This window comes from Delphinapterus leucas, chromosome 2, assembly GCF_059928025.1.
Source record: "Delphinapterus leucas isolate spDelLeu-1000000601 "Yukka" chromosome 2, BTC_Dleu_Yukka2, whole genome shotgun sequence".
Classification (NCBI taxonomy): domain Eukaryota; kingdom Metazoa; phylum Chordata; class Mammalia; order Artiodactyla; family Monodontidae; genus Delphinapterus; species Delphinapterus leucas.
In genome coordinates, this window is record NC_143130.1 from 178,960,524 (window position 1) to 178,988,058 (window position 27,535).

General features: G+C 51.4%; 1 protein-coding gene across 10 annotated transcripts in view; it reads left to right on the top strand.

Moving 5' to 3' along the window:
• TRAF3 (TNF receptor associated factor 3) overlaps positions 1–27,535 on the top strand; it is a 121,206-nt gene extending 93,671 nt beyond the window's left edge. For 9 of the 10 annotated variants that reach the window (XM_022576031.3, XM_089908220.1, XM_089908224.1 and 6 more), the window contains 6 exons: positions 6,239–6,319; positions 8,998–9,072; positions 10,715–10,807; positions 15,043–15,183; positions 21,097–21,271; positions 22,043–27,535. In XM_022576031.3, coding sequence (XP_022431739.1) covers positions 6,239–6,319; positions 8,998–9,072; positions 10,715–10,807; positions 15,043–15,183; positions 21,097–21,271; positions 22,043–22,614 — 1,137 coding nt within the window. In that variant the 3' untranslated portion in view covers positions 22,615–27,535. The remainder of the gene's footprint in view (positions 1–6,238; positions 6,320–8,997; positions 9,073–10,714; positions 10,808–15,042; positions 15,184–21,096; positions 21,272–22,042) is intronic. The other variant, XM_089908227.1, reaches the window with a different exon arrangement.

Genomic DNA, 27,535 nt, shown 5'->3' on the forward strand with positions numbered 1-27,535 from the left:
GATTTCCCCTTGCACAGAGCAGAGGCGAGGTGCGAAGTTGACGGGGGGGCTGCCTTGAGCAAGGGACAGATGCGGTCATAGTTAACGCAGAGCCAGTGGGATTAGCCGATGGCTCGAGTATGGAGTATGAGCTTGGAGGATGCCCAGCGTTTGTAACTAGAGCAGCTGGACCAACCGGAGTGTCCTACCGAAGTGGGGCTCAGGGGAAGAGAGGAGGCTTTCGGGGGGATAGGGAGTGGTCTGGGCCGTAGGTATGTGTAAATAGGTGGTACTTGCAGCTCTGGGACTGGAGCGAGTAGAGAGAAGGGCCAGAGTCGGAGGACAGAGGCCTGGGGCACGTGATGCTTACAGCATACTAAGAGGGGGAGGTCGCCCAGCAAAGGCGTGGCCGGCGTGGAAGGGTCAGGAGAGTGACGTCCCAGAGGCAGGCGGAGCTGCAGGGTGTGTGGCGCGGGTGCTGCTGAGAGGCTGGGCTTGGAGGGGCTGGGAATTGGCTGCCGGCCGAGGCAGGATGGCGACTGGTGGGTCACCAGATGGGGGGGGACCGTGGCAGAGCAGCCAGGCGTGAGGGCCACAGTCGAATTCCTGGTGGATATTCGGGAGTACTTTGACCAAAATTTAGGAAATTTTCTGTGTTATTCTGTATGAAATGAGATGTATTCTACAGTCTCCGTTTTACCTTACCTTGTATAATTTTCCTTTGCCTGGGATTCTTCCGTCGTGAAATCTGTTCCCTGTATGATTCTCTTGTCGTTTCCAGTTACTAGTAACCTTTAACAGCTGTGCCCTCCCCTTTGAAAACTAGCAGTAGTGTTTCTCATTTCTTCAGCAATTAAATTCAAGTGAATGAGACGGTGCACCCAACGAGCAATACTCCTGACATTACACGTTACTATGTTGCTATCAAAGTTACACTTTGCTTCTTGCCCAAAATCAATTACCTTTATTTGCAGGATAGAATCCAGGAATTAATTTTCATCTGAGAAAGAATTGTAAGCATGTCAGTTAAACAGCCTATGAGTAACCAGCTCTGGGCTCCAGCCGAGGCTTAAAGAGGTTGGTTTTGGAATAACGGCATCACACATGGAGCCATGAAATGTTTGTTGACTGCTCTTGGGCGCCAGACCCTGAGCTAGTTGCTCAGGACACACAAAAGTAGATTGCAGTCTCTCCCCTTCCTTTCACGGTCTGGTAGGGGAGACAGTCAGATATACAATTATGTACATGGTGGTACGGGAAGAGACAGTTAAACATGGCCTGATAGGGTCCAGGAGGGCTTTGGAGAGGAGGTGGCGTTTGCTCTGATCTGGGTCTTCAATCTGTTGACTGCAAACAGGAGAGAGAGACACAGCAGGTGCAGAGGCACAAAGTGGTAATTACCAGTTTGGGACCTGAGTTGTGCAAATTAAATTAAATCTTACTATGCTTTTGTGATGAAAACTTTTAAAACTGTTTTATCAGTGTTGACGCTGCAGCATGTCTTGGGGCAGATGTTACTTTCTGTCCACCTGTGATAACTGTGAGAGGCGCCCTGCGTGGGCTCGCTGCTTGTGCACCAGCCGCCGGCTCCTGGGGCCCTCGGCGCTGGCAGGCGGCCACACCCATCCGCCCTTGCTCACCCACCTGGAAGCGGCCAAGACTCCCCCCGGGCCCCCGCCCTGTTAGCAGTGGTGGGATCTGGCTCCCAAGTCTTGTTCTTTCAACCCTCACAGTCTCATCCTCTCAGGCCTTAAGGTTATTTTTAAAAAGAGCCGTTGCTTAACTTAGGCCTGAAGCCCCAGTTCATCCTGACTTTCCTCCCTGTCCTGCATTTTGTGGTGTGACAGATATATCAAGTGTTGATAAAATGTAGGTTGATAAAGCGCCGAGACTCCAGGGACTTCGCCTTTCCAGCGCAGGAGGTGCGGTTCAGTCCCTGGTTGGGGAGCTAGGATCCCGCAGGCCTCGCGGCCAAGGGGCCAGAGCAGAAGACAGAGGCAATGCTGTGGCAAAATTCAACACAGAGGGCTTCCCTGGTGGCACAGTGGTTAAGAATCCGCCTGCTAATGCAGGGGACACGGGGTCAAGCCCTGGTCCGGGAAGATCCCACATGCCACGGAGCAACTAAGCCCGTGCGCCACAACTACTGAGCCTGAGCTCTAGAGCCCGAGAGCCACAACTACTGAAGCCCGTGCACCAAGAGCCCATGCTCCACAACAAGAGAAGCCACCGCAGTGAGAAGCCCTTGCACCGCAATGAAGTGTAGCCCCTGCTCACCGCAACTAGAGAAAGCCCACATGCAGCAATGAAGACCCAATGCAGCCAAAAATAAATAAATTTTAAAAAAAAATTCAACACAGACTTTAAAAATGGTTCCCATCAAAAAAAATCAAAAAACGCACTGATCCTCTGGACCGTTGCAGTTCATGTGAGCATTTCTTTTCTATCTTTAAACCATGGTACCGGCAGCTATTTTCAAGTTGTTTTGTTTAATCTAATAGCAGAATTTAAAGTGTCAGGAAAAAATCTCTTCTTTTCCATTTAGCCCAGAAATTATCGAATATCATTCTCTTTAAACAGTTCTGTTAATTTGTGAACAGTCAAGAATTGTAAAGATCTCGTTTTATGGGAACGTGTATACATTTGGCCCTTGGATGACACAGGGGCTGGGCGCAGACTCTCCGAGCAGTCTCGAACACGAGTATAACGTTACAGTCAGCCCTCCTAGCCGAGGTCCCGCGTCCACAGCGTCAGCCGACCGTGGGTCGCGTAGTGCCGCAGTGCACACCTAGTGAAGAAAATCCGCGTGTACGTCGGCTCACGCAGTTCATACCCGGGTTCAAGGGTCGACTGTGTACTGTAACGTACAGGTACAGCCACTTTGGCAAACACGTGGCAGTATTTTATTAGGTTGAAAACTCATGTTCTCAACTAGCAGTCCCTCTCCTAGATGTTTAAGAGAAACTGTCGCACATGCACTGCAGAGAGTATGTCAAGCATAACCAGAGGAGCAGAGGGATCTGGGAACGATCCAAACGTCCCTCTGCTGGAGAACAGACACATCACTTGTAGCGGACCCCGTGGACAGTGTGCACAGCAGGGAAGGTTGTATGACAGCAGCGACAGTGGAATCCACGAGTCCACTTATGCGACTCGTGGATTCGCCCGCCCGAGGAGCGTGGTGTTGAGCCAGGTCGCAGAAGGGTCGAAAGGCGGAATTCCGTGTTAACAAAATTCAAAAGCAGTCAAGACGAAACAGTATCTTACCTGTTACACATACACGTGTAATGAAACCTTTTTTTAAGCAAAGGAAGTAAAAGCGCAGATTCAGCCTTGTGGTTTTAGTCGGAGAAGGCGGGGGCGAGGCAGAAGAGGAGCCTGCAGGTGATGGGCGTTGGTTACATCCTTGTCCCTGGTGGGTGCTCACTATGCACTTATGCTTTATGGCCCACACACGCGTGATATCCGTTCTGTGTGTGTATCAAAGTCACATTTGCTTTGACAGGCAGGACAAATTTCATTAATATGCGAAGAGTTCTTACATATCGACAGATTAACAGGTTTTTTTTTTTTTTTTGGAAAACAGGTGTATTATCTTTGTTTGGCTGTCATAACAGAGTACCACAAAGTTGGTGGCCTAAAACAACAGAAATTTGTTCCCTCACAGTCCTAGAGGCAGAAGTGTGGATCCAGGGTTGCCTCAGGGCCATGCCCCTCTAGAGGCTCTAGAGAAGACCCCTCCTTCACCTCCCCACCTCCTGGGGGTTGCAGTCCTTGGGCTCCCAGACTTGCGGCTGCACCGTTCCGACCTCTGCCTGCATGTCCCCATGGCAGTCTTCCTGCTGTACGTCTTCTCCTCTTACATGGACAGTGTCACTAGGTTCAGGGCCCAGCCTAATCCAGGGTGGCCTCTTAACTCGTTACATCTGCAGAGACCCTCTTTCCTAAACGGGGTCACGTTCTGAGGTTCCGGGGGGACATGAACTTCAGGGGTCACTGTTCAACCCACTGCAGTGGACAAAAGCTATGAAAGGCAATTCACGGGAAATATAAATGGTTAACATAAAAAACATACTAATAACTACACATCATTAAAGAATTGCAAATCATACTCATTGTTTTTCACCTGTCACTGTCAGCGATGGGAAAGTTTGATAGAATTCGATTGGGGCCGTGCGTTCTCACTGCAGTGAGGGTGGGCTTGTGTAGGCTGATTGGAGGGTAGGCTGGCAATACCCCTCCAAATCCCTTTGTTTTGTTTTTGTTTTTTTGTGGTACGCGGGCCTCTCACTGCTGTGGCCTCTCCCGTTGCGGAGCACAGGCTCCGGACGTGCAGGCTCAGCGGCCATGGCTCACGGGCCCAGCCGCTCCGCGGCCTGTGGGATCTTCCCGGACCGGGGCACGAACCCGTGTCCCCTGCATCGGCAGGCGGACTCTCAACCACTGCGCCACCAGGGAAGCCCCCAAATCCCATTTTAAATGCTCTACCCTTTGAAAGAAGGGTAAAGAAGCCCATTTCTAGACATTCGTCATTTGGACGTCCTTGCACAGATCTGCGAAGATACACAAAGCTATTGATGGGAGTGGCCTGCGGGCCCCCAGCCTCACCCCCTGCTACCCCCTGCTCTGCCCTCCCCGGTACACTGCCCCCACCCCTGGTTCTTCCTCAGAGCGCCGTCCCAGGCCACCACCCCCGCTGCTCGCTCCCGGCCTCCCTGCCGCAGTGGTGATTATCTGTTTGTCCTGGTCAGGCCACCCCTGACACCCAGGGCAGGCCTGGCCTGGTGAATGAAGGCGGGGTCGAGGGCAGGCTCAGGAGGGAGGCGTGGCGTCCGTGGAGTGTCGGCCACGTTAGTTCTCCGGGCCCGTGACGGATTCTGTCCTCACAGATGCCCTCTGAGGGAGGGCTGGTCACGCCCCCTCTTACAGGTGAGGCAGAGAGAAGCTGTTTGGCCGAGGTTTCCCCCTGAAAGGCGTGATGGCACCTGGGAACTCTTAGGGATTCTGAGCGCGGCCAGGCATCCGTCGGGGGCCCCCTCTTGGGAGGTGCTGGTCAGGCTCAGTCCAGTCAGGTGATTTTTGCTGAGTTCGGGACAGCCGTGGGCTCGCCCACCGCGGGCCCTGCAGGCCTCTGGGGACCAGGCCCCGGAGCAGAGCGGCCGCGTCCAGGTGTCTTCTCCGCGCTGCACAGCCCGCAGGGCGCTGGTCCAGACGAGGGACTTCAGATGGTGTTGCACCTGGCTCCAGGCCTCCCCGGAGGAGAGGAGTGTCCTCTCGGGCGCCGTGTCCTCGACCTGCATGCCTGCAGGGTCAGACGGCCTGGCAGCCAGCGCTGCCCCAGACACACCTCAACAGCGGCCTAACTGGAGGCCCAGCCAGGAGAACTGGGAGTGTCCCAGGGCCTCGGAGGAAAACCCGCCACATTCTCTTCTTGCCGAGGGATGCCACCTCCGGGAGCCTGGCCTCCCACGGTTGTGTTACGTGGCAGGTCTGGCTCTGCCTGTGTCGGTCTCCCTCCAGCGGCCCTTTGTCATGTGTCTGGAGGTGCTCTCCAGAGCCTTGGGTTTGCTCTCCTCGTGGGAGCTCTTGCCTGCGCTTCACTTGTGGACAGGTGTACCGGACAGGTGCCCAGCAGGTGCCTGGGGCACCGAGTTGAACAGTCACCGTCATCCAGGCTCTGTGTTGAAATCTGTGCCATCCAGAGAAGGGCTACACCAAAATTTATCCACGTTTACCACGCACTAAAGGAAGATCAGCTATCAGGACAGTAATTTAAATACCCAGTAGATCACATTGTTTTCAGGCTCTTGAGAAGCATCATTTCCAGACCCCAAACTGAGAAGCCAGAGGAGAACTGTCCTTCTCTCCAACCAGCAGAGGCTGGGCCCTGCCATCCACCTGCTGTGTGAGGGAGGCCAAGGCCCAGCCTACCTGGGCGCAGGTGTCAGGGAAGCATCAGCAGAGGGGACACAGCTAGAGGGAAGCTGCCGTGAGGATGCCCCTCCGGTGGGCTGTGCTCCCATGAGTGGCCCCGACCAGTCATATCTGAGTAGCTCTTGGGAGATGCATTCTTTTCGGCACTCAAACTTGTGTAACGTAGCGACCCATCCAAGTGTGATGTGAGTCTTGTGACTCAAGGACATGACCATGAGCAGAGGGCTTCCCTTGGGTCATTGTGGGGATGCTGGGAACGCTGGTGGGATCTGAGGGAAGGTGGACTGTGTTTCAGAGTTGGCAACACTCTCTCTTTCTCCTTCAGAAACACGAAGACACCGAGTGTCCCTGCGTGGTGGTGTCCTGCCCTCATAAGTGCAGTGTCCAGACCCTTCTGAGGAGCGAGGTAAGGGGCGTGGCCGGGCCTGTGCAGGAGCTGGGGATCCTTCAGGACCCCGCTCCTCCCTTAAAGCCGAGGTCAGCGGTTTTCACAGGTTGTGATAGTGATACTTACAGTACAAAAACAATGAAAACCCTCATGCTGTTTTTGGAAGTCAGATATTTCAGAAACAAACAATTAAAAGCTACAAAGTGGTAAAGTCAGAGCAAAATATTAAGAATTGAGAAAATGGGAATATCTACAATGCGAGCAAAGGTGACACTTTTTAGGTTTAAATCTGTAAACTAGGAGTCACTCTAAGATTATCTCAAGGAAATCAGTTAACTTAGAAATACTCCTGAACCACTTAGGCCACACATGCTGTACAGGACCTGTGCTGGGGGCCAAGTGGGTGCAGGGGTGGTGCCCACACTTCAGGGGCCGCTGGGAAGGCACCTGGGCAGCCTCCCCCAGAGGCTGTGCACATCACGCTACCCTCGGGCACACTTGCTTTAAGGCAAGTGTAGATTTTGCAGTAACCTCATTTTGATCAGGATATATCCAGAAGGAACAATTCCAAGGATTCTTAATGTTTTCGCATCTGATCCTGACCTGGACCCCCGCTCTGGTCGGTGTTCTGGGAACCGTCTGGGGCTCCTATGGGCTCGGTGGGTGCGTGCCCCACCCCCCACCCCGGTCCCCACGCCCGATTCCCTTGGTCCTGGGTTCTCTGATCTGAGGAGCCTGCTCACCTCAGCCTTTTCAACAGCCTGGAATTTTACACCTGGATATGGGGGAGGGGAGCTCAGTCTCTCACGTCCATGACAGCGAGAGGACCCGTGTGGGCCGAAGGCCACTCTCACTGAGGTGCACCCTCCCTGGACGTTGACTCTGCTGGGCAAGGGCAGGGTCTGGACTGGCGACGGTGGTCTCTGGGCCCCTGAACGTGCCTCTGGGAGCGGCAGGGAAACGCACGTAGATTGTTTCCACAACTGGAAAGTCCCTCTGTTAAAGTGAATGTATGAAGAGTCTGTATTGTTGAAATAATTTCCTGGGTTTTATATACCTTCCTAAATTTTTACTCACTCAGGGCTGTCTATATTCGGGGCAAAAGCTGCCTCCATTTTGCCTCTAAGTTATTTTTATTTTTAAAAATCTTTAAACCTAAAAAAAAAAAAAAAAACTTTAAGCCTGCATTTATCTTGGGTTTCTGGTGAAAGGTGCTATTGGTTTACAGATGATTCTTGCTTTTATCCCCAAGCTCTGGTAAATTCTGTAGGGCTCTGAGATTAATGATGATAAAGCCAGTTTGAAAAAAGTACAGCCCTTTCAGTTAGTGCACTGAAAATAGTGTCAAACTCGATATGACCCTGATTTTAACATTAGGAGTGTTAACTGGTTAGATTCACGATTGTATTGATGGCACTGAAAGAATATGTTTTAAAATTTTCAAACTGATGTTACTACGCACACGGTGTCCTTTTGGGTTTCTGCGCCCGTCACCTGCAATGTACCCTTGGGGTGCTTTCCTCCAGTTGCAGGCCAGAGCCTCTGCGGCCACCACGACCCCGCCCTGGCTCAGACCTTCCGCAGGGCTGGCCTTGGCCGTGGTCAGGTGGGTCCCTCAGGCGGGAGGGCCGTCCTGTGAGCCGCTCACTCTTGTCCTCAATACTGACCTGAAGGGAGAGGAATGTCTTTGTCCTGGAGGACAGGAGGAGAAGGTGGAGAAGCCGCCTGCACCCACCGGAGTGACACATCCCGCGAGCCTCCGGGAGTGCGTGTGCGCTGGCTCGCAGGGAAGCGCGTTCCCGGGGCCGCTGTGCGCCACGCTCACTGGCCACTCTCCCAATTCAGGGTCTGATCGCTTTCTATAAAGAAGATCTATCCCTAGAGTTTCCTGATGAGAATTTCTTCAGTAAAGAAAGAAATTGTCCTTAAATTGTATTAGCCTAACACAAAACACTGTGTCTTTAAAATGTAGATATTTCAATTCCCTTTACTCTTGAGGGGGCACCGTAGGTGGTTTTTATTTGATGATTTGCTGACATTTAAGCTGAACACAGGGGTTTTTCCTTGCAAGGGGAGTTATCCTCTCCCAGCCCCTCCTAATCGTCCTCCATGAACTGGAGGTAACCATCGTAAGATTCATGTTGTTAGAATGACCTTAGAGGTCTTTGAAAAGCTACTTGAATTTCTGGCCATTACAGAGGGAAGAAAGTCTTTTCAGAAGTACTGAGAGTAATGGTACATTGTGTAAGCTTGCTTTGGAAAGATATTTATTTTTGTGTACTGTATATTAGGTGTGTGACCCAGTTGCATCCTGAATGCTTTCTATTTTTTGTGTTTCATGCAATTTTTGTTTATAGTCTTTAAATGTGCATTTCAGTTTATGTTTTTTTTCCTTTCTTTTTAAAATTCTGGCACTGCAGACAGCATGTCGCAAAACAACTTGTTCTAAAGAAACTGCAAGTTTAAGAAATGTTACCGTAAATGTATTTCTGTATATTGGTGTATATATGTGTATACACGTGATGATACTGTATATTTACTGCATATAAGTCCAGGAAGCAGATGCTATATACACACCTGTAGCTGATAAACACCATTCGTAATAGTACAACCCAGATGCTATCTGTGCCCTTGATATGTTTGAACATTTTCATGCAAACGTTCGTGCCACAACTCACGTCTCTTTCCCGTTGCAGTTGAGTGCACACTTGTCAGAGTGTGTCAATGCCCCCAGCACCTGTAGTTTTAAGCGCTATGGCTGCGTTTTTCAGGTCAGTATCCGACATTTGTCCTTCCCAGTCACTGACATTCCACCATGAGAGAAAGTTTTTCTATTAACATTTTAACATGCAAGCTCTGGGCTTTCAGTTTTGCCACGGAACTGAGTCACCTGCCGCACGGGTGACGAAAGCCACGTGCAGCGGACGTGGGTGCTCGCTTTCCAGGCCGGGGGTGTCGTGAGACTTGAGGTAGACACCTGTGCTGAGGGGGAGTTAATGCATTAGGAGAACGATTACATTCAAAACCAGTTAGTGAATGGGACAAGCAGGACTGACATTCGGTGGGGTGTCTAGGTAGATAGTTATGGAATTTGAGCTGTTACTTGAATGTAAGTCACTGGCAAACTGGACGTGGTTTCGGCAGTGTGTGCAGCAGTGCACAGTTGTGAGGATCGCACGTGCGTGTGTCCAGAGTGCATTCCATGTGCACGCCACATGCACGTGCCCGGAGGGCCATGTGGAGAGGAGGTCTCTGCCACTGCCACACCTGGGCCGTGAGAAAGCTGTTCCTGGGTTTTTGTTTTTGTTTCTGTTTTTTTAACACATCTGAGATGGCTAGTGAATTTGAACTAGTTTTCATTTAAATGTATATCTTGACCTTAGAACTATCAAAGGGCAGTATATACTCTAATTAAAGTATTTTGTATTTGATTTTTATGTATTATCAATACATTATTGTGAAATCAATACAGAGATATTGGCATCTCAGTATTTTCTTAGAAAGTAAAAAGCCTTGAGAGTAAGAATGACTGTAGCTTTCCCTTTGCTTCAGTCTCTTATGAGACTGAGCCCTCACCACTGTTATGTCGTATGTACATATATATCATTCATTCTGTGTATGTATATATATATGTTTATATATAGCAATACTTATATCAACATATATATATGACTATTCTATGTACAGAGTATATGTTTTGGAGATCATTAAAATGCTTTCTGTGGCTTTTAAATATTCCAGTTTCAAAACAAATTACATTCTTACACCAATTACTTTGTTAAATATCTGAGGTACTGTTTCCCACGCTTATTGCTGACTCTAAGATGGTCTGCATCTTATGTACTCTGTAGGTTGTTTATGTTCTGTATGTAACTTTCTAAGTATACATAGGACAGTTAGGAACAGTAATACAGTGTATTTCACTGGTAAGTTAATACTTTAATAAACCATTTAGAATCTTACTTTGATTACATATTCGCTAGGCTATTATAGCAGCTTCTAGCTATGACTTGCAGGTGTCTAAACATTTTCCATTTATATTTTAACGCAAAAAAATTTTAGGGAACAAAAACGATATATCTAAAATTTAGTTTCTTGATGTTACCAGTATGAAACGTAGGTAAGAAGGCCCTTGATAAGAAGCTTGAGGAGTGAAGCTCACGGCCTCGAGATAGTTGTTGTAGAATTCGCAGTGTCTCGGCTTTGAGCTGCTCCGTTCTTCTCGAAACAGCCTCCTCACCTGCACACAGTAGATCAGGGGCCACTGAGCCCTCCTGAGGCTGGACATCCCCTGTGAACCGTCCATGAATAAGTCACCCCCGCCTCGTGTAGTGCTGGATTGAGGTCGGCTATGAGTCTCTCTGACTTCGGCGGAGTGAGGTTGGGTAACGCGTTGCCTCTTTATTCTCGCAGGGGACAAACCAGCAGATTAAGGCCCACGAGGCCAGCTCCGCGGTGCAGCATGTCAACTTACTCAAAGAATGGAGCAACTCTCTAGAGAAAAAGGTACGACGCACCGCCTCCTGCTTTTGTTGGTTTTTAATACTTTCTTCAAATTATTTAAAGAAGAAAACCTTGTTTATAGTTAGTAATGGATTTTGCATAAAAGAAACAGCATCAAGAGTGTCAAAAAAGTAAATTCTCTTCAAGTGATCTTGAGTTTATAAATGAAGCTGTGTGGTTTTGTTCGCTTGCTCTTTGGGTTTTTTGTTTGTTTGTTTATAAATTTATTTACTTATTTATTTTTAGTTTTGACGGCATTGGGTCTTCATTGCTGTGAGCAGGCTTCTCATTGCGGTGGTTTCTCTTGTTGGGGAGCACGGGCTCTAGGTGCGTGGGCTTCAGTAGTTGTGGCACGTGGGCTCAGTAGTTGTGGCTCGCGGGCTCCAGAGCGCAGACTCAGTAGTTGTAGCGCACGGGCTTAGTTGCTCCACAGCATGTGGGATCCTCCCGGATCAGGGCTCGAACCTGTGTTCCCTGCATAGGCAGGCGGATTCTCAACTACTGTGCCACCAGGGAAGTCCTTGCTGTTTGTTTTTTAATTGCCAAGCAGCTATGAAGTGCTTTTTTTAAAAAAAAAAAAACAAAACACATTGTGCTTCTCTTAGAATTGATCTAGGACAGGGATTGTCACTTCCAACCCCCGTCCACCCCGCACCCCCTCTTTTTGTAAATAAAGCTTTATTGGAACACGGCCACACACACTCATTTTCGTATTATCCGTGGCTGCTTTGCACCAGGACGGCAGCATGGATGAGCAGAGATAGAAACTGTACGGCCCGCACAGCCCCAAAAACTGTTCTCTGGCTCTTTACAGAAAAAGCCTGCCGACCCCCGATCTGGAAGGTCACCAGTGTCACCTGCTTTACCACCCTCTGTCTTCTTGGAGACGAGGAGAGGACAATTGCACATCGCGAGTGTGACTGTTGACCATGGGTGTTGGGGGACCACGCAGCCCCTTCCCGGACACACCTGCTCTCCTGGGTGTCTCCTCGAGGGGCCCCAGCTGTGGGGTCTGGACTCCTTAGCAGGCCCCCGCCCAGGTAGCACTCCTTCCTGGGGAGCTTGTCCTGTGGTGCTCAGCCCTCCGGGCCTTCTTACCTGAGGAAAAGATGAAAACCTCCAAGACTTGATAGAGAAGGAGGCTATAGGATCTCCCACTGTGGCTTGTGGCTTATGTACACAAATAAGAAATTAATTTGATATTCAACAAACATGTGTTGAGAACTGGCAGTGGGAGGACACTAGGGTGCAGCCAGGGTGTTGATGTTTGCTTTCTAAAGGTTTGTAAAGATTTGAATATCTTCTTTTGAGTATTAAATCCAAGCAATTTAAAATGTAAATGTACTTAAAAGAGTCTAAAGTTTCAAATCAAAAGATGTTTATTAAATCTGACATAAAATAGTTTTTTTAATATAAATGCTTAAGCTGGAGATGAGAACCAATGAAAGGGTTTGCGTGCTGTGTGTACACACGTGGGGCAGGAGAAGCCTTCTGTTTATCAGTGAAATAAAATCTGTTACATGAATCATTTACGCTTTTCCCAGGAGCACATATTTGCTCTGAGTTCAGTGACAGTTTACCTATGGATCTTTTTTTCCCCTCTTTTTGAAGAATGCATTGTTTCTGCCTTTTTTAATTATAGGCATAGATCTCAGGGCTTTTGGTCTCTCACAGATACGGCTCCTCGTTTATCTGAAAGGTTCTTCCTTTCATGTAAAGTGAATTGGTTATTCCAGCTGTGCTAGTTATATAACCATTGAGCGGGGCTGGGCTGCCGTGCGCTCAGCTCTCAGGACGGTCGTCCTCAGGGCCATCGCCGTGGGGCACGCGGGGGTCATCCTGTCACTTGCATCCTCCTTCCCTGCTACCTCCACACTTGTCCCCCTCAGAGCATCCGCATTGCATCGCTGGAAGCTCTGGGACACAGCCGCACAGCCATCACCCCTCCCCAGAGCTTCTCCCTCTGTACACCGGCTGAGAGGGGGCCGAGTTGATGCTGATACATTTGAAACGTCTGTCCTCTTGGTTTTGCTGGAGCGTGAGCCTCTCCCTGACTCCGTGCCCACTGCTCAGGTCATCCGGGCCTCCGCCCTGCGCATCCTTGCTTGTGTTCATGAGAAGCTGGCTTCTCTTCACTGGGCCCAAGAGCAAAACCTGGACAATGAATGGAGATACTTGTATTTTCTTAAAATGGGAATTTATTTCTCATCATAGAATTAGTCAGTTGGAATCTCCTGAGTTATTTTGTTCATCTATACTAGAAAATAGAACGTCTGAGTTGATTCAGAAACACTGATTATTATATTCACAGTCAAACTAAAGAAAAACTTTTTGTAAAATCCAGGCTTAAAAACACCCATCTTATGTTTTAGGAAAGCTTAAATCAAAGGGAAGTGTGGAGTGCCCACCAAAACAGGCTGGGGTGGAGGATGTTCCTGGTGAGGAGGGTCTCAGGAAGGATGAGGGGGCCCCTGTTTTCATCTGCTGTGTGGGTGCCACACTGTGCTTCTTGGAAACACTCCTGCCAGGTAGACTTTCCTATACCTGGTAGACTGGTGAAAGCAGGGGTCTGCAGGCACCCAGGGGCTGGGATCCTTGATTAAAATGTGTAAATAAATAAAACGTCAGTCTAAGGGCAGTCCCTAAATTAAGAAGTTAAGAGTTGGATGCGGCATGATGTGTGATCATCAGTGTGAGATATTTCCGTCATCCTCAGGTAGCTTGATTTGCTGCAGAAAAAATCGCCATTGGTTTTGGAGACATTACTGAGATTTTTATCAGAAAGGTTGGCCTGTGTGCATGATATTTCTTCTTTGGGGTGTGAGAATCAGGAGCCTGGGAATTGTGTCCATCTTTGACAGATGGGAGTGAGTGAATTGTAATTTCAGAAGAAACAAAAATGCCGCTGCCTGCTGCCCGTGCCCCAGTCTGGGCGCTGCAGGCTGATCACTTGGAGGAGGTCGTGGGCCTGTGAGACAGTGTAGTTTAGGGAGGAAAGTCTGTTTGTGCTGAGTGAAATCCTAGGAGAGCGAAGTATATCTTGCAAGTTCTGTATTCCTTCATAAATACATTGGTTATAAATAAAATAGACTGAGACAGCGCCCAGAGGTGCTGCCTGCCGAGCAGACTGAGTAACGTAAGGACGCCTCACTTTAGGCTCGTTGTTCTTCAGAGGGGACAAGGTCAGGAACCCAGATGTGTCCTGAGATGCCTGTGGGCCATCCCCACGGCCAGACCGTCCTCAGGTGCTGGAGGTGTTAGAGAGGCACCTGCGAGTAGACCTGTTCCGATCCGTCTCGGAGCTCCGCGTCTTCCAGGGTGGCGGCCGCATCTGCGCGTGGACACAGCTGTTGGCGGAGGGAACCTTTCCAGGGACCAAAATGCCCCTCGTAGAAACACTGTGAGAAAGAAGCCTGGTAGGATCGCCCTTGAACTCCTCACCCTGGGGCTTGTAAGACCAGTGTAAATTGGCTCTTGGGAGCCAATTATTTTTCAGAAAGGAACTTTGAAAAACTCAAAGGTGGGTTCCCTGCTGGGAATGGCACCCCCCAGCAGACCCTTCCTGGCACCCCCAGTCGGCAGCTCCTCTGTGGCGGGGGCGGGGAGGCTGGGAGGCTGGCCCCAGGACTCACTGCAGCGCGCGAGACTGTCCCCATCATGCTCCCTCGTTCCGTTCAGAGAGCTTTTCAAAGGGTGTGTATGGCCCACTGGTGGGCGTGAAATAATTTAGTGGGTTGCAGCTAGCATTTTCAAAAGTAAAATAGAGTAAAAGAGAAAATATCCGGGTGCACTGTGATCAGGGCAGATGTGGTTTTGAGATCCCTGTTTTTAGGGATATGCACACGTACACAAGTGTCTGTGCAGAAGAGGTGGGGTGTAAGGATGTGTTTCCTACTATGTTTCCTTGTCCAAGTTTGAAAGCCACTCTGATAAAAGATTTATTAGTTTTCAGCAAAAACTTTAAAAAGCATCCATTCTGAAATTCAGCCCTTGCTGCAGTTTGCCTCATCTTATTTGATCCTTGGGAGAGATTCTGAGAAATGCAGTTGTAGGATCCCTGTTAAACTACCAGGACTCCCATTTCCTGTGTGAAGGGATTTTTTTTTTTTTTCCTGGAACTCCTTCATTGAACTGATAGAAGGCCTGTATTGTAAACATTTAATTACCATTATTATAATTGTTATAAATTGATATTAAAATCACTTTTTGTTTGCTTAATTGAAGACTTTCTTTTTCAGGTTTCCTTGCTGCAGAATGAAAGCGTAGAAAAAAACAAGAGCATACAGAGTTTGCACAACCAGATATGCAGCTTTGAAATTGAAATTGAGAGACAAAAGGAAATGCTTCGAAATAATGAATCCAAAATACTTCATTTACAGGTAAGAAGTTTAAGATTATGTCTGGATAAAAGGGAACGCATCTGCGTTTCCCTCCAAGACTTTCTCAGGGAGATATTTGAGCAAAAGCCCTGACCTTTGTCGAACAAGGCAACTTGTTTCTCTCGCTTAAGTGAAACTCAGGGAAGGTGGCCTGGGTTTGTGGGCCGACCTGGGAGGCTGTAGGCACCTCTCCTCTCGCCTTTTCCCGGGGTCCAGCCCCATCACCTCTCCTCTGTGCCTTTGGTTCATTGTTGGTGAAATAAGACTCAAAGCCTGCGTTTCTAAAAATTAGCTGTTTTATTATTATTATTTAAGATTTCATATTGTTCGTGAGTAGTTATGTGTAAAGTTTCACTTCCTAAAGTGAACTGAAGCCAAACTATTTTGTTCTGAATCTTCTAGCGATGCACGTACACAGTCACCTTATTTCACCACCGTGAACCACAGGTACCTCCAAAATAAACACATAAACCTTTGCTGCTCCCGAAAAAGGTGGTGTATAAATAAGCCTGATGACAATGTGGCTGCTCGTTTCTGTTACCAGCACAGGCTTCCATTAGGTGCTTGTTATATAGATTATCCTTCTAGACACTGTCTTCACATCAGCTTACGCAGAGTGTACCTTGGTGATGGTAATTCTGGTGTGTGTCACACACACCCGTGGGAGAGTCACATGTTGCCGAAAGGGTCTTTCAGTGCTTGTACTTACAGTGTCTCCCTAAATTATCTGGAAGAGAAAATACTTCTAACAGCTCAGAGTCACGGCATCTTTGAGATCGTCTTTCCTCCCATTTTAATGTTATTAGTTATAGTGCCTTGAACTGCATAGGGATTTATTAAATTAACTTCATTTGTATTAAACTCTGTGGTTGTCCCGAGACAAGGAAAAACACAATGAACCAGTAGATTGTAGTAGAAAAGATACAAGTCATAAGTATTGAAGCAAGTCAGAAAAGTACAGTGTCACGTAAAACACCACAAGCCTCCTACGGGAAGTCTGTGGCGTTTTGCCGAGGCCTCGGAGGTGCTGGTCAGCGTGTCCGGACAGAGGCCTATGCCGCCATCCGGTAAGCAGGTCCAGCTGTGCGCAGGGTGGCCAGGGCTCAGAGCGGTGCGTGGAAAGGCCGAGGAAATTATGTTATGCTAGAGAGCCACTTGTTACGGCATATTGACAGCAGAAGGAAGAATGAGTAAGCAGTGGGTTGTTGTTTTTCCTTATATTTAATTCTTATTTTAAGTAGTGGTTTCCAAAGGTTTTGGAAGTAGTGGGTGGTTGTTTTTTCTTATATTTAATTCTTATTTTAAGGTAGTGGTTTCCAAACGTTTTTTTAATTGAAGTAGAGTTGATTTACAGTGTTGTGTCAATTGCTGCTGTACAGCAAAGTGACTCAGTTATACACGCACACATTCTTCTTCATAGCCTTTTCCATATGGTTGATCACAGGATCCTGAATATAGTTCCCTGTGCTCTACAGGAGGACCTTGTTTATCCATCCTGTATACAATGGTTTGCAACTACTAACCCCAACCTCCCAGTCCATCCCTCCCCCATCCCCTACCCCTTGGCAACCACCAGTCTGCTCTCTATGTCTGTGAGTCTGTTTCTGTTTCGTGGATATGTTTGTTTGTGTCATATTTTAGATTCCACAGATAAGTGGTATCATATGGTATTTGTCTTTCTCTTTCTGACTTCACTTAGTATGATAATCTCTAGTTGCATCCGTGTTGCTACAAATGGCATTATTTCATTCTTTTTTATGGCTGAGTAGTATTCCGTTGTATATATGTAGTAGTGGGGTCATTTATAACCAAAAAAAATGAGAGTGTCCATAATGAGGTCATGGATGCACTCGCCCGACACCTTGGAGATTTTATATGCATTCCTCTCCTCCGTTCCCCACTTCCAGCATGAAAAGCTGGAATTTACTTTAATTTAATCATTCCACTGTGAGTGATTCACGTTTTAAAACTTCCACGATTGAAGAAACCACTGAGATCTAAGTCAGAGAGATCCAGCTCCAAGCTGCGGAGCCCGGGGAGGTGAAGGCTGAGCAGTGCCATGTCTGCAGGCGGCGGTGACCCGCGCCGGCGCTCTTCTCCTCCTCCTTGGAAGGCAGGCACGGAGGAAAGTAGGCTGCATTCCAAGAGAGGGACAGAGGTCAGGAGCAGGGGCTGACGGGCTGGAAACCCCTCCGGACGGCTGACCGTTTCCCGATGGTTTACATGGAACCGCGTCCCCTGGATGATCTCAGGGTCGGTAATGTTCGTCACTATGGTTGCCAGCTCTGAGAGGCGGCCTGGACCATCCGCCTCTGAGTGAACATTGATGGCGGCCCTGCGGGCTGGGGCTGGAGATGCCGGCTCTGGGTGGGGCTCTCCCTCCCATCCCTCCCGACCTCCCCCCGCCAATCCCCCATTTCAGCAGAGCCTGGCTCAGACCTGCCCCTCGGTCCTCGCCCTAGAAATTCCAGCTGCTGGAGGACAGTTTACCTGAGCGCTGTACAGTGGCTCAGGACACCGCCACCGTGACTGGCCGCTGTTCCTCACTGCCGCCTTTGCCACTCTCTCCGCGGCAGAATGGACCTTCCCTCCCCACTTCCTCAGGCGCCTCAGACGGCACTGTAAATGCCACCTTCTCCAGGGAGCCTTCCCCACCCTGTGCATTGGACCACCTGGATGGTGACAGACCTATCCCTCTCTGTGTCACCTCCTCCCTTGTCTGAGTCTCCAGTCGACCCTAAATCCTGAAGACAGGCTTGTACAGGAGTCCACACAGAGTGCAGAGCTCCTGACGGCCCCAGATAGGGCTGATGGGATGCAGTCAGAGTTGTGCAAAGGAAGTGGAACTTAAGAGTGGGTTAGCTTTTGCCAGCCGTGGAAGGGTAGTTTCTTAATATTTTACTTTGTAAAGAACTTTTTTTTTTTTGGCCATGCCGTGCAGCACGTGGGATCTTAGTTCCCCGACCAGGGATTGAACCTGTGCCCCCTGCAGTGGAAGCGCGGAGTCTTAACCACTGGACCACCAGGGAAGTCCCTTTTTTCTCAATTTAAAAAGGCAGCCTAGGGCTTCCCTGGTGGTGCAGTGGTTAAGAATCCTCCTGCCAATGCAGGGGACACGGGTTCGAGCCCTGGTCCGGGAAGATCCCACATGCCGTGGAGCAACTAAGCCCGTGAGCCACAACTGCTGAGCCCGCGTGCCTAGAGCCCGTGCTCCGCAACAAGAGAAGCCACCGCAATGAGAAGCCCGTGCACTGCAACGAAGAGTAGACCCCACTCACCGCAGCTAGAGAAAGCCCGCGTACAGCAACAAAGACCCGACACAGCTAAAAATAAGTAAATTAATTTATTTTAAAAAAAAAGAAGACACCACTGGGCTTCCCTGGTGGCACAGTGGTGTTGGGAGTCCGCCTGCCGATGCAGGGGACGTGGGTTCGTGCCCCGGTCCGGGAGGATCCCGCACGCCGCAGAGCGGCTGGGCCCGTGAGCCATGGCCGCTGAGCCTGTGCATCCGGAGCCTGTGCTCCACAACAGGAGAGGCCACAACAGTGAGAGGCCTGCATACCGCAAAAAAAAAAAGAAGACACCACAATGAGAAGCCCGCGCACCAGAACCAAGAGTAGCCCCCGCTCGCCGCAACTAGAGAAAACCGGCACACAGCAACAAAGACCCAACGCAGCCAAAAATAAATAAGTAAAATAAATAAACTTAAAAGAAAAATGTAAAAAAAAAAAAAAAAAAAAAGCCTAGATGTGAGCTTCATTCCCGTGTTGCATTGTTAGCAGGAGCTGTACTCCCGGGCGCTCCCACAGTCAGTGGCTCTGCCGGGCTGGAGCGAGAGCGCTCTGTCCACGGGCCCCTTGCTGGGCCCAGGAGTCCCACCCACATCGGCTCGGTGACCAGATGGTGCCAAGTGACAGACGGCGATTTAAGCCCTAAGTGCACGAGCATGAGACCGATAGACTGATGCTCTGTGAGCAGGTCTCCTGATCAGGGTTTATTCACATAGTGTGTGATCTGTGCTGTTTCTCTCAGCTCCTGAGTCCTTTTTTCTAGTAAAATCCTCACCTGCATTTAAGATTTGTTTTTTATAGAAACACTGCAGGGGCTGAGTGTAGACTGCTCTTCAAGAATGACACCATGTTTGCTGCATCTTACAGAGAAAGCTTAGTTTGGGTCAGCATTCTGCTTTGACCTCATACCCTTTCTGCAAATGAAGGGTCTGTTTGAAAATAGCACATTTTCCCTTGCTGTGTGAGGAGTGCCTTTTAAACAGTGGTTGGGCCTTGTCTGTGTGTGTGTGTGTGTGTGTGTGTGTATGTACATGTGTGCTCGCTCCCATCTTCCCTCCTGCCCGCCACCCGCCTGCTGACTCCATGTTCCTGGTTTGTAGTTGGGGTCCTTGCTGTCATTTCAGACGCCACGGCTCTGCTCCCTCTCGAGAGCGCCTCATGCGTTCGTGCCACTGTCCTGTGTGCGCCACCAGTCCCGGGGCTGGGGAGGGGGGCTTGGAAGTGATGAGCAGCTTGTCCTCATGGTTTACAACGAGGTCCACCAAGGAACTGCCACTGATTGTTTAGGTTTCCATTAACTCCCCTCTTATTCTCACTAGTACCCACATCAGCCTAGTTTGTCATTTTGTCACCTGAGTAGGTAGAGGACAGGAGAAAAATTACAGCTGTTCATTATGGGTATGGGCGTTCATTCATGTCAATAGGATTGTCCCCAGAAAATAGACTTTGTGAACTATGCTTCTCACCATATATATTTTAAAATAAAGTGGTATCGGTGTAGAAAGAAGTGTTCTTTAGAGAAATCCTCTTTACTTTTTAAATGTTAGCCAATATCAGGGTTTCTTGGAAAGAAGAAGAAGATTAACACTGTATTTTTACCCAGAAAAAGTAACCCAAGCCTACATGTTTGTTCCTTCACGGTTATTAAGAGCCAGCAAAGGTGCTGAAACCTCGATGTTTAAAAATAGTCTCCCAAAAGGAGAAGTGAGCTCGGCAGGTCCCCGGGGCTCTCCCCTGTGTGGCCTCAGCCTCAAGGGCGGCCCAGCCACTCCACAGCTTCAGGGACTGAACCACCCAGCCTTCAGGAGCTTTATTTCAAAAATGCAAATTCTTTTTAGAAGTGAAAACTCTTTGGGTCCCTGGCTTCACCTAACAAGTGGGCAGGCCAGTCCTGCAGACAAACTGGGCAGCCATGGCTGGCACGCCAGGCTCACCCCTCCAGTTACTGTTACAGACGTGCTGGTCATGTGCTTCTGGAAAAGGGGGTTTCTGAATTATTTAAATCAAGCCTCGCTGTCGACAGCCACGTGTTTGTCAGCAGGGTTGCTCTGCCCCAGTGGGAACAGACCCCCACCCACCCCGCCAATAGGCACTGGCCCCTTGGCTTCACCCGGGGCCCCGAGGACCTGTCTCCAGGGCCCTGTCCTGCTGCCAGCCCTGTGCTGGAAGCCAGGTCTCTGGAGCCAGGTGGCAGTGTGGTGGCAGCTCTCTCTTCTGGGACCCAGCCGGGGTTCTGAGCGCTCTTTGCGCCACAGAAACAGGGCAGCCCCTCTAGCCCTGGAGGCCCACATAGTTTGGCCTCTGCTGGTCGCTGGACCCTGCAGGGGATGGAGGCCTTCAGACGGGGCCGATGAGTGACTCCAGGTCCTGAGCTGAGACGCTAGGACAGAGGGATGGGGGAGCCGCATGCCCTGCACTTGGTGGGTGAGGCCTCGGTGCCCTCCTGGAACTAGGGGCCTGGGTCCCTGTGTCCCCCGAGATGCCCGTGGGTCTAAGGTAAGATGCCCTGTGAGGGCTGATGCGGGCTCCCTGTTCCTGACCAGCGGGCGGCTGATGGTAGTGGCGCAGCGCTGGCAGCGAGCTCTAACTGTATTTTACCTTTTTCACACCTTTGATGTGGAAGCGAGTAATAGACAGCCAAGCGGAGAAACTGAAGGAGCTCGACAAGGAGATCCGCCCCTTCCGGCAGAGCTGGGAGGAGGCAGGCAGCATGAAGAGCAGCGTGGAGTCGCTCCAGAGCCGGGTGACCGAGCTGGAGAGTGTGGACAAGAGTGCGGGGCAGGCGGCTCGGAACACAGGTGAGAGCCGTGCGGGTCCGGGAGGCCCCGGGACAGGGGAGCCTGGCCGGGTCCCGGGGCCCCAGGCCAGAGCTGGGGTAGGCGAGGCGCGTGCTGCCTTAGGCCGGCGCCGTCCAGTCACGGCCGGTGCTTCTGATGCGCCGCCTGCCGGGGCAGCTGGCTTCCTACCGAGATGCCCACAGCAGGGGCCCAGACGCTCCCCTCCGTGCAGTGAGGCCTGCGTGGCAGAGTGGGCGTGGGGCGGCCTGCGGGTCGGGTGCTCCAGACCCGCTCCTGAAGGCCTGGGGGACAGAAGGTGACCAGAGGCAGCAGGGGACCCGGCGAGCCCAGCAGCGTGTCCGATACCTAGAAGCCACCGGGGCCGCTGCTTCAAGGGCTGAGCGAGTATTCTGAATATATCTGCACGAGGAGGATTAATGGGGGAAAGAACAAGGATGACCGTGATGCACGTGGGGCTGGATCCAGCCAGCCAAGGACGTGGAGTTGGGGGGGGGGGGGAGGAGCAGCTTAAGCCCTCATAGGGCACAGCTTACCCGGAGCGTGGGGGCTGGAGGCAGGGGCCATGAGCCAGAGGGCAGGCAGCCCAGGCTGTCGCCTCTCAGCAGGCTGTGGATCCCGAGGCCTGCGTTTCCGGTCCTCCACGGGGCATGAACCACCCCCCAGCAGCCGCAGTGAGTTTGGGCTCTTCTGCTCGGATGCTGGTGGGGATCGGCTTCTCCAGCCCCTGTGATAGTCATGTGTCTCCGCGCCCATCTCTCCCGCCCGCCGCAGGCCTGCTGGAGTCCCAGCTGAGCCGGCACGACCAGATGCTGAGTGTCCACGACATCCGCCTGGCCGACATGGACCTGCGGTTCCAGGTCCTGGAGACCGCCAGCTACAACGGTGTGCTGATCTGGAAGATCCGGGATTACAAGCGGCGGAAGCAGGAGGCCGTCATGGGGAAGACCCTGTCCCTCTACAGCCAGCCTTTCTACACCGGCTATTTCGGCTACAAGATGTGCGCCAGGGTCTACCTGAACGGGGATGGCATGGGCAAGGGGACGCACCTGTCGCTGTTCTTCGTCATCATGCGCGGAGAATACGACGCCCTCCTTCCCTGGCCGTTCAAGCAGAAGGTGACGCTCATGCTGATGGACCAGGGGTCCTCCCGGCGACACTTGGGGGACGCTTTCAAGCCGGACCCCAACAGCAGCAGCTTCAAGAAGCCCACCGGCGAGATGAACATCGCTTCCGGCTGCCCAGTCTTCGTGGCGCAGACTGTGCTGGAAAACGGGACGTACATTAAAGATGATACCATTTTTATCAAAGTCATAGTGGATACTTCGGACCTGCCAGACCCCTGACGAGTCTCTGGGGAGGCGGATTGAGCAGAAGGCAACTCCTCTGGGGGGTTTGAACCGGCCGTCTCCACCGAGGTCCTCACGCCCAGAAAAGGACCTTGTGGAACGGAGGAAGCGGCAGAAGGTGGCCGCGGGCCGGCGGGAGGAGCCACGCGTCAGGACACACACACCACGTTTTCTAATAGACTAGCAACACTTCACTTGGAAGAATTATTTATCCTTCGACGAGAGAAATACTGCTGTCAGAGAAGGTTTTCGTTTTCATTTTTAAAGATCTAGTTAATTAAGGTGGAAAACATATATGCTAAAGAAAAGAACCATGATTTTTCTTCCTTAAACACCAAAAAAAGAACACACACACACACACACACACACACATGCACATACCTGGGGATAGCTGGACATGTCAGCATGTTAAGTAAAAGGAGAATTTATGAAATCATCATGCAGTTCTGCTATATTCATTCTAAGATTCAAGAGTGCAGTCCTGTTTCGAACTTAGCCTGTTGTCTGTTTTAAGGCCTCATCTGGCCCCTGCTTCAGTACTCTGTCAGAAGACCCTGAAGTGCACCTGGGTCTTTTTTGAAAGTCTCTAAATTCAGAATCGTTTTTTAATTTAAAGTTCTAAGATAATTGTTACTGCAAACATTTCATTTTAAAACGTTGATAGACTGATATTTCTTGGAAGAAAATGTAAAATATCAAACACTGGTTATCACTTGTGATAGGAAAGAGAATATTCAGTCTGTTGTTATTTCTCGTTAGAAATGTAAACCTGCAATATCTGTTGTAGTTAATGACACTACTTCAAAGTTATTATGAAAGGAAAATTGCTCATGGATGCTGTGCATCATTTTCAGATTTATAATTGTTTTCACCCTAAAATAGGGCATTAGTTGAACTTTGGAGTTCTAAACAAAATCCTGTAGGTTTTTAAAATTCTGCCCCACGTGTTCAGACAAGCTCTCTATTGCTGACAACACCGACCTTCCGTGTCCAGTGTCCGGGGGTGGGCAGGTGACTTGTGCTTGAAGGAGGCCACAGCAGATGTGTTTCTTCATCCTGTCATGTTGCTGCATTTGTTAACAGCGTTTGTGTAGAGATGGTGGCATACTGTACATGTGCCTTAGATGTGACATGCTGCTTCTCGACCCCAGCTTTGTGTTCACTGTAATTCCAGAAGGTGATAGTTCAGCCAGACCTTTCTCTTGATCACTAGACCTTTTGCCTCTTCGAGGGCCCTCAGACAGCCCTGTACCTGCTGAGGAAGCCGGGCCCCCTCGTCGGCTTCTGGAGCCTCCACTGCTTCATTATCACAGATTCCAAATCTCTAGGCCCCAAAAGCGAGCCGCGCAGTCCACACGCAGGCAGGGACAGGGCAGGAGCTGCGCCTCTGCGTCCCCGGGCTGCGGGTGCTCACACCACCCGCCGCGGGGCCCTCTGAGCATCCCAGAGACTGCTCCCCGGGGGCCGCCCAGGCTGATCCACAGGCGTCCTGGGGCCCGCCCCTCTCTTGGGAAGGGTGGCCCTGGGGTCTTCGGCCCCAGCCTGCGCCTGTCCGGGCGGCATTTCTCACCCCCGTTTACCTTCTCTCAATGGTCCAACTGTGACAGAGCGGGGCCCTGCTCCTGTGCCCCCTGCTATGCACCACGCTCCATGGGTGCTCTTACCACTGATGGGTGCTACACGTGACGGGTGCTTCTTAGGCAAAACCAATGTGTGTGAACCGCCGCATCTGTGCCACTCATCCAAAAGACGCGCCCACGATTGGCCAGCTGGGCCGCGCACCTCAGACTGCCTGCCTCCGGGCTCCCCGTGGCCACGGCCACGCGGGGGACGGCGGGGTGGTGCCCGGTGGCCCCCGTGTCTCTGGTGCTGCCCTCCGCCCTGGGTGTGCCTTCGCCCCAGTGCCTGCTGGAAGCACCTCCTGGCCACCGCCGTCCCAGGCTTCCATAAGTGACCTCACGGGTTCCAAGCACCTGCCCTGCCCTTCGGCAGTTAAGATGCTCAGTTGTCTTCGTCTCTTTTTCTTTCCCATCCCCTGACCCCAGAATTGCTTTGAGGGCGAATCAGTGTCATCGGTTCTGCCCAGTAAGGAGTTGTGTGTCCCCGCTCACAGAGGAGGGCCCTCCTGCAGGTGCTGTGGGACCACTGTTCCCCCCAAGTGCCCAGACCTCCTCCAGGCCTGGGCCCGGTTCTGCCCTGGAGACCCAGGGGAGGGAGGCTGCCCGGCAGGCCCCACCCGGCCTCAGATGGCTCTCCCGAGGCCAGGGGTTACCAACAGGGACTTCCTCCCCTTCACGGAAAGTATGGGCGATGTTAACAAATTCAGGATAAGCAACATCTCGGTCTGGTAAAAAAAAAAAAAAAAAAAAATCCTTTCCCTCCCCTGGGTTGGAATCCTGTTGGGGGCGGGCCGCTGGCAGCGCCCCAGAAGCATCCGTCCCTTGGTGGGGGGACTTTTCCAGCAGCTCCTCCCGGTGCAAGATGCCAGGCCCCTGGCCGCCACCCAGGAGCCCAAGAGACCCAGCTTCACTGTCCCCCGGCGGGAGGCTGGGACGCGGCGGGAGCCTCAGGCCGTGGCTCGGTGACGGTTGGTGGTAGCGGGTCGCGTGCCTCCCTGGTGCCTGCGGGCCCTCCCGCCACCAGGGCCACAGCGACAAGTGATGGTGTCGGACACGGCGTGTGGACGCACTTTTCCCGTGTACCGAGAGTGACAAATTCCGCACAGAACAAAACCGCTCCGGTGCCGTAGAGGAACCGACGCCGAGTCCCGTGCAGGGTTAGCGCCCCTGCTTCCCCGTCGTCGCCTGTCCTGGAAATGAAGACCGGCCGGGTCTGCCTGCCTGCAGGTCTCTGGTCAGGGGTGGGGGGCCAGGGTGTCGGGCCGGCGGCGCCAGCGAATGCCAGGCTCTGGGGCTGGAGCAGCCCGGGCGGCTCACCTGGGCCTCTTTTTACAGGTTGGGGCTCTCAGTTTCCCAGGTTTGTGGTGACGCAGAGGAGACGGGTAAATTGCTCCAAGACCTGTCACACGAGAGGGTGGCACCAGCCCCCAAGAGTGAGTCAGGCGCGGTCGCCGAGCGGCCGTCGAGAAGGGCCGCCGGCCCCGCCCCCCCCCCCGGCTCCGCCCCAGAGCGCAGCCGCCAGCTGAGGCCAGGCTCTCGGCCAGGCGGCCCTCCTGCCCCCGCCCGTCACCTCCCTGTCCTGGTGGCCGACTCCACCAGTCCCCTCAGACGCCGGCCAGGACGGCGCAGCCTCTCCCCAGCAGCTCGTCTCCTGCAGCGTCCCCAGCCGCCCAGGGCCGCGCGTCCCTGTCGACCCTCCGCGTCATGGGGGTGGTCGCCCGCGGTGGGCCCGGCATCCTGCAGCCCGTGGGGCAACTTCAGGCAGAGGAAAGGGCGGCTGGACGAACCCTTAGGCACAGCAGGGCCCCGAGGGGGTGGGGGGAGAGGCAGGACCCCGAGTGCAGCCTGGGGGGCGCGCTGGCCCCTCCAGCCGTCCAGGCCCACTCCTTCTTCCCGCCTGCACGTGGAGGAGTGCCCATCATCCCGTGCCGGACGCAGACCTCTCCGGCCCCAGCATCCCTGCCTGTCTTCACGGGCTTGGGCAGGAGATGAGATTCCTCGTGGGGCCTCTTGCCCACACCTCTGCTCTCCAAAACGTATCCCTCGCTTGCAGTGATTATCAGTGCTGGAAAGGGCTCAGGCGGAGCCGTAGAATACTATTTTCTAACTTCTAGTCTAGATCTTTACTGATCAGGCCGCCGAGGAGAGCTGGGGGGAATTCCGGGAGTTCCTTTGCATCTGTGACATGAAGGGGGGGGTCTGTCACCCAATCTCCTCCTCAGCCCAAGACCATGGTTCTGCCTTCTGTTTGCAAATCTTGATAGTTGTGTTTTTTCCAAAGTACAACGTGTCCACTAGGGTCGGGTCAGACAAGGTCGGCGTGAGGCTCCAGCGAGGGCAGGTGACCCGGTTGTTCGTCTCTGCTGTCTGTCGGGCGGTGCTGCTTGTCACCAGGGCCCCGGCGCAGCGGGGGCAGGGCGCAGACCTGGAGGCGTCCGGGGCGTTTTCTGCTGGCCTCGGGTGACCCAGGCCACAGGTGGTTGGTGCCGTTTGCGGAGGCCCGAGTGGCACCAAGCAGTGCTCGCATTTCATTTCTGCCACTGCTGCTGTGTCTAGAGTCTGTCTTGTGAACTCACGACGAGAGAGAGGTGGAGTCCAGGACGGCTGCACCACTCCTGCGGTTCGTGGTGATCGGGTCGTAACTCAGTCCCCTTAGACCAGTGAGATAACTTCCACAGCAAACTCAACGACTTAATCGGTAAACACAAACGCTGGCATGATTCTCAAGGATTTCTATAAGAATTCTCTGTAGAATAACCTCTGTGGTAAAGGAAGTGTGTAAATCCACGCAGACAGTTGTGTCGCATTTCCAGAATCGATTCTTTCTCTGATGGCACCCTCTGCGTTCAGTTCTCTTACCCAAAACAAAGACCAAAGAAGGCCAATCTCTCATTTGACTCTCTATTTTTAACCTGCCTGTTTTAAAAATTGCATCTGTATAACCGCTCGCTGTGAGGACCCATCTCGACAGTCCAAGTGATTGTGACCAGTGATTCACGTCCCGTGTTCTTCTGCTCTTCTAAGAAAAAAACACAAAAGGACAGTGTAAGTTATTGCCCAGCAATACTCATGTTGTTACTGTGGGTTAGCAACATGGCTGACTTCCTGGTAGCATTATTATGTTTGATATTTTTGTTTACTGTATACTGTGTGTGGTTTTATTTGGTATTTATTTGTGTTTGGAGGTCTTGCAACGTTTTTGTGTTTCTGATGCTAATAACTAAAGTTTGTAAGAGTGTAGAATGCAAAACTTTGAAATGCTAAACTGTCTGATTAGAGGAAAATAAATCTGACTAGGA